Here is a 15,092-nt window from a genome sequence, read left to right on the forward strand (position 1 = left end):
TTAACTAAAACTAAACTAAACTAGATCCCTAACTAGAACTCTAACTAAGACTCTAAAGTAAAACTCTATACTCTAAACTAAAACTCTTAACTACTATAACTCTAACTAAGACTGTAAGCTAATTCCAAACTGAAACTCTAAACTAAAACTCTTAACTAAACCTAAACTATAACTCTGAACTAAAACTCTTAACAAAAATTAAACTAAACTAAAACTCTAACTAAAACTCTAAACTCTAGACTAAAACTCTAAAGTCTAAACTAAAACTCTTAACTAAAATTAAAATAAACTTTAACTCTAACTAAACCTCTAAGCTAAGACTCCAAGCTAAAACTCTTAACTAAAATAAACTAGAACTCTAACTAAAACTCTAAGCTAAGACTCTAAGCTAAAACTCTTAACTCTTAACTATAACTAAACTAAACTTCAACTCTAACTAAAACTCTAAGGTAAAACTCTAAACTCTTAACTAAAACTAAACTAGAACTCTAACAAAAACTCTAATCTATGACTCTAAGCTAAAACACTAAACTCTTAACTATAACTAAAATTATGCTTCAACTCTAAGCTAAGAATCTAGGCTACAACTCTAAGCTAAAACTCTAAACACTTAACTGTAACTAAACTAAACTTCAACTCTAACTAAAACTCTAAGCTAAGACTCTAGGCTAAAACTCTGAACTCTTAACTAAAACTAAACTAAACTAGACATCTAAATAAAACATTAAGCTATGACTCTAAGCTGAAACTCTAAACTCTTAACTATAACTAAACTAAATTTCAACTCTAATTAAAACTCTAAGCTACGACTCTAGGCTAAAACTCTTAACTAAAACTAAACTAAACTAGAACCCTAACTAGAGCTCTAACTAAGACTCTAAAGTAAAACTCTATACTCTAAACAAAAATTCTTAACTACTGTAACTCTAACTAAAACTGTAAGCTAATACCAAACTGAAACTCTAAACTAAAACTTGTAACTAAAACTAAACTATAAATCTGAACTAAAACTCTTAACAAAAATTAAACTAAACTATAAATCTAACTAAAATTCTAAACTCTAAACTAAAACTCTAAAGTCTAAACTAAAACTCTTAACTAAAATTAAACTAAACTATAACTCTAACTAAAACTCTAAGCTAAAAATCTAAACTAACACCCTAAACCCCAAACTAAAACTCTTAACTAAAACTAAACTACAACTCTAAATTAAAATTATTTACTAAAACGAAACTACAACTCTAAACCAAAACTCTTAACTAATACTAAACTAAACTAAAAGTGCAACGAAAGACTCTAAGCTAAGACTCTAGGCTAATATTCTAAACTAAAACGTTTAGCTAGAACTAAATTACGAGTTCAAAAACACTTACCTAAAACTAAAATAAAATATAACTCTAACTAAAACTGTAAGCTAAGACTCTAAGCTAAAACACTAAACTCTTAACTATAACCAAACTAAACTTCAACTCTAACTAACACTCTGGGTTAAATTTCTAAGGTAAAACTCTAAACTCTTAACTAAAACTAAACTAGAACTCTAACAAAAACTCTAATCTATGACTCTAAGCTAAAACACTAAACTCTTAACTATAACTAAACTTCAACTCTAAGCTAAGAATCTAGGCTACAACTCTAAGCTAAAACTCTAAACACTTAACTGTAACTCAACTAAACTTCAACTCTAACTAAAACTCTAAGCTAAGACTCTAGGCTAAAACTAAAAAGTTCTTGACTAAAACTAAAGTAAACTAGAACTCTAATTAAAACTCTAAGCTATGACTCTAAGCTAAAACTCTAAACTCTTAACTATCCATAAACTAAACTTCAACTCTAATTAAAACTCTAAGCTACGACTCTAAGCTAAAACTCTTAACTAAAACTAAACTAGAACCCTAACTAGAACTCTAACTAAGACTCTAAAGTAAAACTCTATACTCTAAACTAAAATTCTTAACTACTATAACTCTAACTAAAACTGTAAGCTAATACCAAACTGAAACTCTAAACTAAAACTCTTCACTAAACCTAAACTATAAATCTGAACTAAAACTCTTAACAGAAATTAAACTAAACTATAACTCTTACCAAAATTCTAAACTCTAAACAAAAAGTCTAAAGTCTAAAATAAAACTTTTAAATGAAACTAAACTAAACTATAACTCTAAATAAAACTCTAAGTTATGACCCTAATCTAAAACTATAAACTCTAAACTAAAACTCTTAACTAAAACTAAACTGCAACTCTAAACTAATTTTTTTTTACTAAAACTAAACTACAACTCTAAACTAAAACTCTTAACTAATACTAAAATAAACTAAAAGTGCAACGAAAGAATCTAAGCTAATACTCTAGGTTAAAATTCTAAACTAAAACGTTTAGATAAAACTAAACTACAAGTCCAAAAGCACTCAACTAGAACTAAAATAAAATACAACTCCAACTAAAACTCTAAGTGCCGAGAGTCTAACTTGAAACTCTAGACTCTGAACTACAACTAAACTAAACTATAACTCTAACTAAAACTCTAAGCTAATATCAAACTAAAACTCTAAATTAGGGAGAGGGGCTCTTTGGGGGTCCGGCGGGCCTATGGGGTCCCGGGGGCCTTTGGGGGGCCCGGGAGTCCTTTGGGGTTGGGGTAGGGGACCTTACATTACTGTTCAAATGGAGCTTGTGTATTATAACGACCATGGAGTTTCACCCAAATCATCCATTAAAATGTCGCAAACGGTTTCACCCAAATCATCTTCTAAAATGTCTCAAGCGGTTTCACCCAAATAATCCCTAAACGTAATTTCTGCGTGTTCCTTTTGTTTTGGCATCCCTGCGCTATTACATTTGAAATTCCCATGAAAAAATTCCCGCGTTAATCTCTTCATCTCTAAGGTGTTCTTGGTTACTCTATTAAGGCTTAGATAGAATATTAATTTATTGCTAAGTCTAATGACCTGAGAAGCCATATTTAAAAAATAGAATATCAATTTATCTCTGACACTAAAGACCATTTATCCCTCAGACCTAAAGATCAAAGAAGCCATATTGTTTCTTAATTCCCCTTTCGTGGATCAATAATTCTCCTCGGTTACGTAATCACTTTCTCAGAAATCTAGTTCCCCTCTTGTCCTAGTCGATTATGCAATCAATTTCTCAGAAATCTGTCCCCCTTCGTGGATCAATAAACCATGAATAAATTATGTACTGATCGCGCTGGTACCCCCTTCCCGACTTATGTCACCGAGAGGAGAGAAGGTGGGATTAAAAAAAAAGAATAGGCCTTGGCATCGAAAAGGGGACCCTAAACATCTATAATTGACATGCCAAACGTCGTAGTGGATTGTGTAATATAGTTATTGCATGAATAGTTACTTATCGGGGGATATTGGTCTGATGTAAGATAGGTAGTTATTTGAATTTTCGTTTTTGATAAAATAAATTTAGGATCGGAAGATTTGAGAACGCGTGTGCGTAGTTTTTTTTTCAAACGATAGAACCAACCTTTGGTCAAAGTTAAGATGTAAAGAACCCCTTTTCGTGTCTTTTCATTAAATTCGGCTGGTCTGATGGGAAGTGTGTTTAGTAGGCCAACAGTAAGAAAAATCTACATAGTTTGATTGCTTTTTAAAGTTTAGTCTTAATATAGAAGAGAGAAAAAGAAAGCCGATAGAAAGAGAAACTGAATAAGATCTAAGGACATGTAACGAATCAAATATGATAAAATTTGAATTAGAACAGAAAGATAGTTCGGAAATCAGAAAGCCGAAAGCCAAACACTCTAGAGCTTTCTAGACCAAGTAGACCTAGTAGACCTAGGGAAGCAAGTAGGCCAATAAAGTTGAGAAGTTTTTACCTAGAGTTTTAATAAAATTTTCTTTTTCATTTCCTTCAGTTTGTAGTCAGTTGGAATATCCATTGTTCTATTTTATCTTAAGAAAAAATGAAAAAAGGTTGATATTAATATTTGTTTAAAAGCTTGTTAAATGAAGTTTAGAAAAAAAAAATTGAATTGGGAAACTAGTGACAAATACCTTGATTTCGATCATTGAAATATTTGAAAAATCCTCATTTTTTTAAAAGAATGGTTTTGTTCAAAGATGTGTTTTTGCTGTAATAGTTTTTTTTATGTCTGTGAATCTTTTTTTTAACGAGAACAGTGCATTTGATACTTGTGTAAGGTCTGCGAATTCTCTACGAGCAAGAGTGCAAGCGTGACTTAATATTGTGACATTTCAATTTAATTATTCTGTTGCAATGTTTATGAAAATGATGACTGAATATAAACTTCCATGACTGAAGAATATACAATTGGAATTAATCCTGAAAGACCCGTCAGGTGACCGACGTTATAACATTCTGTGTGAATACTTTTTTCGCTTCCTTTAATGTCCTACTCTTAACATGGCTTTTATGTCAGTATAAAGTGCCTTCAGTACAAAGTTCGATGGTATTTGAAAAATTATTTTCGATAAAAATAATTTTGAAAAATGGGGGGAAAATCTGTAAACTTCTGATAAAGAGAAATTGGGTCAATGTTATAAATTATATTGGGTTTTGGAAACTTGAAATGGAACACATGTTTATTGGTTTGTTGATCACCGAGCTTTAGGAGAATGTACAATAGAGAGTTTCTAAGGACCTAAATTCAAGGGACCTTGGAAATGATTATATATGTGGATTCCTGAATTGCTTAAAGTTAGTTCCTCTCGTGCTGTACTTCTGTAAATTTATTTTCTTGTGTTTGTTTCAAACCATGTATATAGACTTTGAAGAATAAATGAATAATTTATAGTAAGGATACTCTTCTTCTATCGCCTCCCACGTGAACCCTTAGGTCTGTAGGACTCGACTTCACCTTTACCAGTACAAGTATTCAAACTTTACATGTTTATCCATGTAAACCTATGCTACAATAAAATTTGCCTATCATCTGCACTGTGCAGCTACTAGACCAATTTTCATCCAAGGTTTAGTCAAGATCACATAGGTTTAGATTAGAGAAGAAGTTTTTTGAGGTGGTTTAGAGGTTAAGGTTTAGTCATGATTGCAGAGTGCTCTGCGATTTTGGACCCCATTATGAACGTTCTAAAAAGTATAAATATGGATTGGATTATGGTGAGGGAACATATTGTTAAACTGGTTGATGTCATCAACAAGGATCGATGAGAAACTGAACATGTTTCAGATGGAAAAAATCTGCTGATATCATAGAGAATGTCAGTGTTGAGTTTCGAACATCCAACATATTTGAGACGGTCGTCAATCGTCCCTTGTTTTGGCTCTAGCATTATAATTGAATGTTATATGGTCACACGAAAATACACCTGCTTTTCCATATCTTATCAACATCCCTTAGACAAGCTAAAGAATAATAAAAAAAAATGGAGAAAAATGATGAGTCTTTCAAGGAGTCTTATGAGCTAGATAGTCTGATTCCAGGATTAGATTTGGTTTGTAGTACCTTTCAAAGGGTAATAACCATGCTGAGATGTACAATGGGAGAGAGTAGCTTAACGTGGCTGTCTTTGATCAGCAACCATCAGAAATTCTTTCAAGAAAGTTACGACTGGATTGAATTTTAGAACAAGTTATCTACGAATCCACGAAAAATGATAATATTATAAGTATTAGTCAAGTAACCAAAACTTTTTTTTCAAGCAGATAATTATAATAGCTTAAATAATAAAACCCTGATAAAATTATGCCTAATCTTGTTAATATTTCGGTTTCATTCACTTAACTGTAATAAAATGTTATAAACTAAGCAAGCTTGGCCTACCTCTCCCTAGTTTTAATCTTGGGCAAGCCTCTGCTATATGTTCAGAAATTTAAAAACTGCTACTCAGAGTCTTGATCCTAGGGAGCACCGGCCCGGGCTCGTAAAACACGTTTTAAGGAGAAACTGGGCTGGTGCTATTATTTCGGTGGTTCAATTTTGCTAATTTCGTAGATGGATGAAGACTTTTCAAATCTTAATTTAGTAGATAGTTATGTAAACCATTCAGGGTTTTTCCATAAAGTAGGAAAACAAGTAAACTACCAAAAAAGTGCATCTGAAACTGCTTTTATAGACCTATTCAGCCAGGATCAGACAATTTTTTTCTGAAAAAAATTTTTAATTCTGCTGAAAACATGCAAGAATTTAATTTGTCAGGATTGGTTTCTAAAAAAGATAAGAAAAAAGGCTAATTATTTGAAAAATATTGTAACAGTGAATTTATTCAGTTAATAAAAAAAGGTGGGTTTTCGCCTAAAAGCCGTTCTTATTTATGCTTCTTTAATTCTACTAATCCTCTTTCTAACGTATCCTATCTGAAAAAGCCGTAATAAAAGAAACCTTACTAGCCGTAAACTTTTTATATATAAAATAGTTTTCAGAGCTTCCACTTTCCCATTAATAGGCAGTGATTTATTTTTCATTTTTTTTAAGGGATATATCCTTTAAATGATTTAGACTTCAGAAGATTAATTTAAACATATATTAATGACTTACCTCACCAGTTTGTACAACATCATATGGTGCCGTTTCGACTGCTGCTGATGCAATCCCAGCCAATGACTGAAATTAAAAGTAAATATCCAATGAAAGTTTCTGTTAGGGACCTACGGTTAGTTTATAGGAAATAAGTTGACTGTGAAGAATAAACACCAGATAAATCGGGCAGGGGTCTATAGAAATTGACTTGAAAACAGTTTAAATGTCACAAAATTCTTGAATACTTCTCGGGAGGTTCGTGACAAATTAGCTAAGATGAAACGAGAATAAGAGTGTTTATTGCTTGCTAAATATAAGGTAATTGATATTTCTTGTACAAAGGACCCTGTAAACCCATAAATGTGGTTAAAACTAGTTCAAGGAATAAAATCCATCTTTTAATTTGTAATTCATCTACTTACTGGGTTTTGGAATGAGGAAAATGATTCTTAATCTTAGGAAAGGCTTAGATTCTGATTGGTCAGTAAGTATAGTGTGAGACCAACTCTTGGAGACCAATCTCAATCACACGTTACCAGAACTGAATATCCAGTCTTATGTCGGCCCTCAGCTGCCAGAGGGCTTAAAGATTATAAATAGGATAGTAAATTACGTCTAAATAGACACACAGTGTGTCACATGCAAGAAAAGCAGAGATTTTGAACAAACTGTTAGCCATGTTTTACTTTTTCAAGGCAATGGAAAGAATTTTTTCCTTAATAACCTTTACTCATCTTTTTGTAATGATAATTCACGTAAAACTAAACATTGATAATTTTTTTAACCCAATGTATAGGTTTTCCCCCTTAACAACATTTGCATAAAGGTTTTTAGTAATGAAAATTCGCGTAAGAGGAAACATAAGTAATTTTCTTCTTCAGGGCAATGAAAAGATTTTTCTTCCTAACAACATTCACAGAGACAGATAATATCCCCCTTTTCGATTTAGAAGACTTAGGATGTCTCAAATATATGAACACCCGATTCACCATCCAAAAATGAAGTAAGATATTTTAATCACTGGTTACTCGAAAAAATACTAAATAAAGATATCTGTATTCATTACAGGAAAAGCAAATAATAGAACTGCCGATCTTATGGAATCATTGAGTTTGGACGAGTTTTATCTACTCTTGACCAGCCAGAGGACAATGAGTGAGGATACCAATCTGGCAAAACCCTCTCTTTAGGGGAGTAATATGGCAGAAGAGTGGCAGGGGACCCAGAATCTTTCGAAAACACCCCCCTTAATTGCTTCAAAAAATGTTGAACAAATTAAAAAAAAATAATAATAATAATAAACGGGAACTGTCTTTGCAAAATAAAACTAAAGTGTACGCCGTTAAGAAAAAACAACAACATTCCATTGTCCTAAACTAGGAAAAAAATTGCATTAATGTCGTTCACAAGAAAACTTATTGACTCATTAAAAATAAAAATAAAAAACAGGATTAATCGTTTTCTTCATAGGGCTAGTTCTCAATCTTCTGTTTTACTTGAACTGTCGTGACAATAAAAACCCATTACGTGAATGTCGTTTTAAAAAAAACCTGTCCCGTTGTCTTGAAAAAGATGACTAGTATTTCGTCTCAAGTGAACTGTCATTGCAAGAAGGAAACCTTACGTGGATGTCGTTCAGAAAAAAAACAAAACATTCCGGTGTTCTGAAAAAAAACGATATGTAAATGTCGTTTACAAAATAAAACCTAACTCATTAACTAACAAGAAAATTAAGAAAAGATTCATCATTTGCTTCGAAGGGTTAGTTCCAGTGAAATTTTCCAACAGGTCCTTAACATAGGCAGCGCAATAGCGGTCCTTAAGTAAAGAACGATGTTGGCACAATGAATTATTTATTATTTTTTTTTTGTTTTAGACCAGGGCACTTTGTATCGAAGGAGTTGGCGTAGAAACTTCGAAAAGGGCTCATTCAATTAGAAATTGGAGTGGCTTGTGTCCTTTTTAATAGTCAAAAGTGTTTGGAAGGCAAATAACACTCCTTTTAAGCCCGCCATTTCCCCCAACACATCCAATCAAATTTTGAGATAGCCATTTTGTTCAGCGTAGTTGATTTCCCAATAGAAATTATGTTTTTGAGGAGGACACTCCCCCACAACCCTCAGGGCAAGGGTTGTAAGTTATGCCCTGGGGACATATAAGATCTTTATAGAAAGCGTTGTCGTAGAAAGTTAAAAAAGAGCTCATTCGATTGGAAATTCAAAGGGCTATTGCCCTTTTTAATAGTCTAAAGTGATTGGAGGGCAACTAACCCCCCTTTCACGCCCACCTTTTCCCCAAACACATCCAATCAAATTTTTCATATAGCCATTTTGTTCAACGTAGTTGAAAGTTCTGAAAATTGGGTCTTTGAGGATGACACCCCCCCCCCATAGCTCTTAGAGCAAGGGTTATAAGTTATGCTCTGGGGGCATATAAGGTTTTCATAGAAAGCGTTGTCGCAGAAACTTCAAAAAGGGTTCATTCGATTAGAAACTTAAATGCCTATTGCACTTTCTAATAGTCGAAAAGTTCAGAGGGCAACTAACCCCCCTGTCACGCCCACCCTTTTTCCAAACACATCCAATCTGAATTTTGAGATAGCCATTTTGTTCAATGTAATTAAAAGTTCTGAAAACTATATCTTTGAGCAGGACACTTCCCCCACTGTCTTCAGGGCATGGGTTATAAGTTATGCCTTTGGGGCATATAAGGTTCTTATTTAAAACTTTGTCGTAGAAACTTTAAAAAGGGCTCATTGAAAAATTTTTGAATGAGCCCTTTTCAAAAAGCAAATCAAGAGTTTTAGATAGCCATTTTGTTCAACGTAGTTGACAATTTTGGAAATAAGATCTTTAATGACGACGACCCCCCCCCCCCCAACCCCCCTGCCCCCACAGTACTCAGGGCAGGGGTTGTAATTTATGCCCTGGGGGCATATAAAATTTTTATAGAAAGCGTTGTCGTAGAAAATTCAAAAAGGGCTCATTCGATTAGAAATTCAAAGGGCTAGTGCCCTTTTAATATTCGAAAGGGAATGGAGAACAACTAACTCCCCTCTCACGCTAACCATTTCCCCAAACACATTCAATCAAAGTTTAGAGATAGCCATTTTGTTCAACGTACTTGAAAGTTCTGGAAATTATGTATTTGAGGATGAGCAGCCCCTGAAAGCCCTCCGGGCAAAGGTTGTAAGTTATGCTCTGGGGGCAAATAAGGTTTTCACAGATAGTGTTGTTGTAGAAACTTTAAACGGGGCTTTGTCAATTGGAAATTGAGAGGGCTAGTGCCCTTTTTTATGGTCAAAAGTGATTGGAGGGTAACTAACCCCCTCTCACGCTCACCATTTCCCCAAGCACATCCAATCAAAATTTATAGATAGCCTTTTTGTTGAACGTAGTTGCAAGTACTGGAAATTAGGTCTTTTAATATGACACTCCCCCCAGAACCCTCAGGGTTAAGGTTGTAAGTTATTCCCTGGGGGGCATATAAGGTTTTTACTGAAAGCTTTGTCGTAGAAACTTGAAAAAGGGCTTCGTTTCTTCTATTGACAACCCTATTGAGGGCAATCTGTTTCTAGTACTTGGTAAAAGGGCTCATTTGATTGGAAATTCAAAAGGCTAGTGCCCTTTTGAATAGTCGAAGGTGGTTTAAGGGCAACTAACTCCTTCTCACGCCCACCGTTTCCCCAAACACATCCGATCAAAAATTTTGAGATTGCCATTTTTTTCAACGTAGTTGAAAGTTTAAGGAAATAGGTTTTTGAGGATGACAACCCCCTCAGAGCCCTCAGGGCAAGGGTTGTAAGTTATGCCCTGGGGCATAAGGTTTTTATAGAAAGCGTTGTTGTAGAAACTTCAAAAAGGGCTCATTCGATTGGAAATGGAAAGGGCTAGTACCCTTTTTAATAGTCGAAAATGATTGAAGGCGAACTAACCCCCCTCTCGCACCCACCATTTCCCAAAACACATTTAATAAAAATTTTGAGACGGCCATTTTAATTAATGTAGTTTTAAGTTCTGGAAATTAGGTCTTTGAGGATGACACCCCACCCCCCACAACCCTCGGGGTAATGGTTGTACGCTATGCTCTGGGGGCATATGAGGTTTTTATTATTTAGAATTGAGAGGGCTAGTGCCCTTATTAATAGGCAAAGGTGATCAGAAGGTGAATGTCCCCCCCCCCATACTCATCATTTTCCCAAACACTTCCGATCAGCATTTTGATATAACAGTTTTGTTGAACATTGTTGAAGGGTCCGCATATTATGTTTTTAAGTTTGACAACCCACCAGAGCCTTCAGGGTTAAGGTTGTAAGTTGTGCCTGGGGGACCGAGATTGAGATTTTGGTAAATATCACATAACGATTTCCATACTTTTTATTTAACCAAATGAAAAATTATGGCACCATGGGTAAAATCACGGCAAGCTTCAGTAAAACTGCTGCGTTTACCGACCAAATTCGAGATTTCTGTAGATTACATGTCAGTATTTTCATGGTCTTATTTAACCGAACAACAAAAATTTGGTGGACTCGGAAAAATTATGGCATTTTTTTACCGACGATTTTACCGACTTACTTTTTTCTACAGAGTGCCCAAAAACATTGGGCCTCCTCCCCCTCCGCATGTGACAGCCCTGATGAGAGTCACTCCTTACAAACAACTGACTATCACTAATTCCTTGATTTTGCAAATTTGAGCCCACGTCATATCGTTTGAACAAAGCGATTAGTTCCTCGGAGAGAGTAAATCTTTCAGGCTATTAAACTGAGTGAAGATAAAGAGTCAATCAACACAACTTTCGTTTAATATAAGATTCATATTATTACAAACTATTTAATTTTTATTTTCAGCCATCGTACGAAGAAACCAAACTTCATTTCTTTTATTGACAAAGTCGTTAGGGGAATTGTAGCCAACCATATACCATAGAGCATACTGGGCATCAGCAACGCCATCTGTTCCTAGTACTTGGTAAAAGGGCTCATTTGATTGGAAATTCAAAAGGCTAGTGCCCTTTTGAATAGTCGAAAGTGGTTTAAGAGCAACTAACCCCTTCTCACGCCCACCATTCCCCCAAATACATCCGATCAAAAATTTTGAGATTGTCATTTTTTTCAACGTATTTGAAAGTTTTAGGAAATAGGTTTTTGAGGATGACAACCCACTCAGAGCCCTCAGGGCAGGGGTTGTAAGTTATGCCCTGGGGCATAAGGTTTTTATAGAAAGCGTTGTTGTAGAAACTTCAAAAAGGGCTCATTCGATTGGAAATGGAAAGGGCTAGTACCCTTTTTAATAGTCGAAAGGAATCAGAAGGAGAATTACCCTCCCCCCCCCCCCCTCACGCCCATTACTTCCCCAAACATTTCCGATCATCATTTTGATATGGCCACTTTGTTCAACGTAGTTTACAGGTCTGGAAATTATGTCTTTGAGGATGACAACCCTTTCCCCATTGCCCTCGGGACAAGGGTCGTAAGTTATGCCCTTTGGGAATTTAACATTTTTATAGAAATTTTGTCATAGAAGCTTCAAAAAGGGCTCATTCGATTGGAAATTGAGAGGACTAGTGCCTTTTTTATTAGTCGAATTTGATCAGAGGGCATATGTTTCCCTCCACGCCTATCATTTTCTCCAACACTTCAATCAAAATTTTGATATAGCCATTCTGTTAAGCCTATCAGAAAAATCTGGAAATTATGTCTTTGAGGATAACCAATCCCTCAAGCCCTCAGGGCAAGGGTTGTAATTTTTACCCTGGGGACATATAGGATTTTTATAGAAAGTGTGGTCATATAAACTTCAAAGTGGGCTCATTAAAAAAATACTAAGATTCGCAAAAAATCAAAGTACATTTGCAAAAATGTGCCCCTGTTAAGGTCATATCGATTGATTTTTTTTTACATTGGATTTTAATTTCCTTGGTTGCTACATTCTGAGCCAAATTTCCTCGCTACATGTTGCTTGGTGCTACTGTGAGTTGTTAGTAGTAGTAATAGCTGTAGCATAAGCTTAGACATAAAATTAAGTTACTTGTATTTTGTATCACAGAGGAAAAAAGATCGCAGTTACCTTAGTTGTTGCCGTATCACTGAGAATGGTCTATTGAAAAAATAATTTTTAATAAGTTATAAGTAGTTCATTTATATTTAATTATAAATTAAATATTTAAGATATTGAAATATATTACATTAACATGATTATTTAAAGTACTTTGGAAACAAATCAGAAATCATAGGTCTGACATTTTAAACTGTAAAAAGGAAACAGAACTCACCAAGAAGGCTAAAAAAAAATTCATTTTATCAACAGTTGGTACAGGTCGCAATGACTAACATAAAAATTGTCTTTATGTAATTTGTATTTATACTAGATCGTGTGCATCAAAACAAAATTAAGATAACACTTTAGACAGGATGAGTACTTTGATAACAAGTTTGTCAAACATAAATGGGTAAACAACAGCAAACAATGTTCATGCTTAGTTCGTTCAAATATTACGTAATAAGGTGAATTATATAACAAAGCTCAACCAGAAAATATTTTATGAAGCTAAAAGTAACTTAACAAAGCGAAAAATCGCCAATGAGAGAGAAACGAGGACAATAATAGCCAGAGAAAAACAGAAGAAAAAGCCTGACAAATATTTCGGTTGAGACCTCCGCTGAGCCGTCCTCAGTGCAGAATAATAAAGAAATTCAAATAAAAGTCCAATGATCAGTGTTACCAACACCTCAAAACAAAATGTACCACAAGTTGCATGAAAAATGTACCAAAGATAAAAAAATTGTACCATATCCCAAATTTTTTTCCGCGTGTTACGCTTCGCGTAACACGCGGATCGTCGGTGACGTAAAGTACAATCTATGAAAATTTGGCAGAAGAGATTCTCATAAAGATAATTTCTTAAACCACATTGGCCTGACATAAGATATAGAAAGAAAAACGAGCAAAAATAGGGTTTTTAAAGGTCAAATGAAAATACTTAAAACACAGAACAATTCGAATATTTTTTTGGATTTTGTGCAAATCACGGACATTGGTGAATAGCTCACTTTTATGATTGTTAGGTATTTGGTTTTACGTGTTATAAATTTTAGCTGTTTTGAACTTGATTCTTCTTTTAAGTTTTTGGTTTTTTCTTTGGTTGTTTGGTTCTTTTCACATTGAGTTTCCGTGCGTGTTTTTTTGTTGGTTTTTTCTTCGGCACTGTCCTTGGAGACATTTTTTCGTTTTGCACTGAAGAGGCGAGGCATTTGTCCTCTCGAAATAATTGCTTGGTTGGTTTATTTCAATATTTTACTTTGGCCTTTAAAAACCCAATTGTTGCTAGTTTTTCTTTCTTTATGAGACATTTTCATTCACTTTCTCTCTCCATTCTTTTGTTTTTCTTTCTCTTTTAATACAGTATATTACTCCTGACTGTACTTGAAGAAATTGTTCGGAGTAACATATATTACTATAGAAACATTTTGCTACAGGCCAACAAAAGTCGTTTCGGCCATTTACGACCATTTATAGCACCGCTTGAAATTGATCCCAAATGACGATTGTAATACAATTCAGGGGCTAAAATCACATTTTAACCTTGTGTTCTTACAATATATTGCCGAAAAGCATCTGCTGATACCTGATTTTCTATTGACTAGTTTGTATAGAAATCCCCTTTTCCCTTTTATGAAGATCTCGATAGAGGGGAGGATTGTTCCTTTAGCCCTCCCCTAATATAAGCTACCGACTACAAACAATACAGGAAAAAAATTCTTTTTAAATTGAGACTGATTAAAGAAATGACTTTGGGGGCTATGGTCTGGTCTAACACTTACTGGAGATTGTAATGTTGAAACAATATTTTTCTCCAAAATGCCTTTAAAAGATACTTCACTCACCTTGTAAGGTTGAGCTTGATATATCCCCACGAATGGTACAATAGAGGCCATGTCGTTCACTATTTCTTAAATCACCTTAAACATCTAGATAACGGCATCTTTTATTTTTTAAATTAGAACTGGTTTTATAAGCTTTGGCTTCTCAGAGGTTCCAACTACTCTATACTGCAAAAGCTATACATCAGAAAATGATTAGAAATATGACATTAAACATCACTACATGAATCAGAGGCCATAGTGGCACTTGCAGTTGCAGATTTTTTGTACCCTTTTCCAGTATTTTGACAGTTGGGGTATGTCACTATGCTCATGGAGGCTTTCCAGTCCTTGGTAGCGACTCGTTTAGCACCCAGAACAGCAGTAAGAGTAGTAAAGGAGAGTCTATTTCTCAATTTTGTTTTGTTTAAATTAATACTTGAAAAAGCCCTCTCGAGCTCAAGCAAAAGAATATACTAAGAGAAGCATTTTCATGTGGAATTCACCCAAGAATGGGAAACTTTTGACTTGAGGACCATCACATCATTCTAGTACTTTAAACCAGAAATAAACTGGATCAGAATCTGCACAATTCTTGAGATCAGCGCAAAATGACGTTCTTTTCCATTCTTTGGCAATATTTTCCACATCAGTCTCCTTTGCCAAATTTGGAAATTGGACAAGTTGTGGGACAATGCTTAAGTTTGAGTGGTCAGGAGACACAGCTATCTTTGGGTCCAGTCTGTCTAAGTTTT

The 15,092-nt window shown here is 34.5% G+C and overlaps 1 protein-coding gene across 1 annotated transcript in view; it reads right to left on the bottom strand.

The window, feature by feature from the left end:
- Window positions 1-12,838, bottom strand: part of LOC148949054 (heme-binding protein 2-like) — a 48,573-nt gene extending 35,735 nt beyond the window's left edge. Inside the window, exons 1-2 of the mRNA XM_089093123.1 lie at window positions 12,750-12,838; window positions 6,492-6,557 (exon numbers count right to left, since the gene is read on the bottom strand). Coding sequence (XP_088949249.1) covers window positions 6,492-6,557; window positions 12,750-12,773 — 90 coding nt within the window. The 5' untranslated portion in view covers window positions 12,774-12,838. The remainder of the gene's footprint in view (window positions 1-6,491; window positions 6,558-12,749) is intronic.
- Between the last annotated feature and the right edge of the window lie 2,254 nt (window positions 12,839-15,092).

The sequence above is a fragment of the Artemia sp. Qi Xiang Cuo genome, chromosome 8 (genome assembly GCF_049724085.1).
Source record: "Artemia sp. Qi Xiang Cuo chromosome 8, ASM4972408v1, whole genome shotgun sequence".
NCBI classification, from domain to species: domain Eukaryota; kingdom Metazoa; phylum Arthropoda; class Branchiopoda; order Anostraca; family Artemiidae; genus Artemia; species Artemia sp. Qi Xiang Cuo.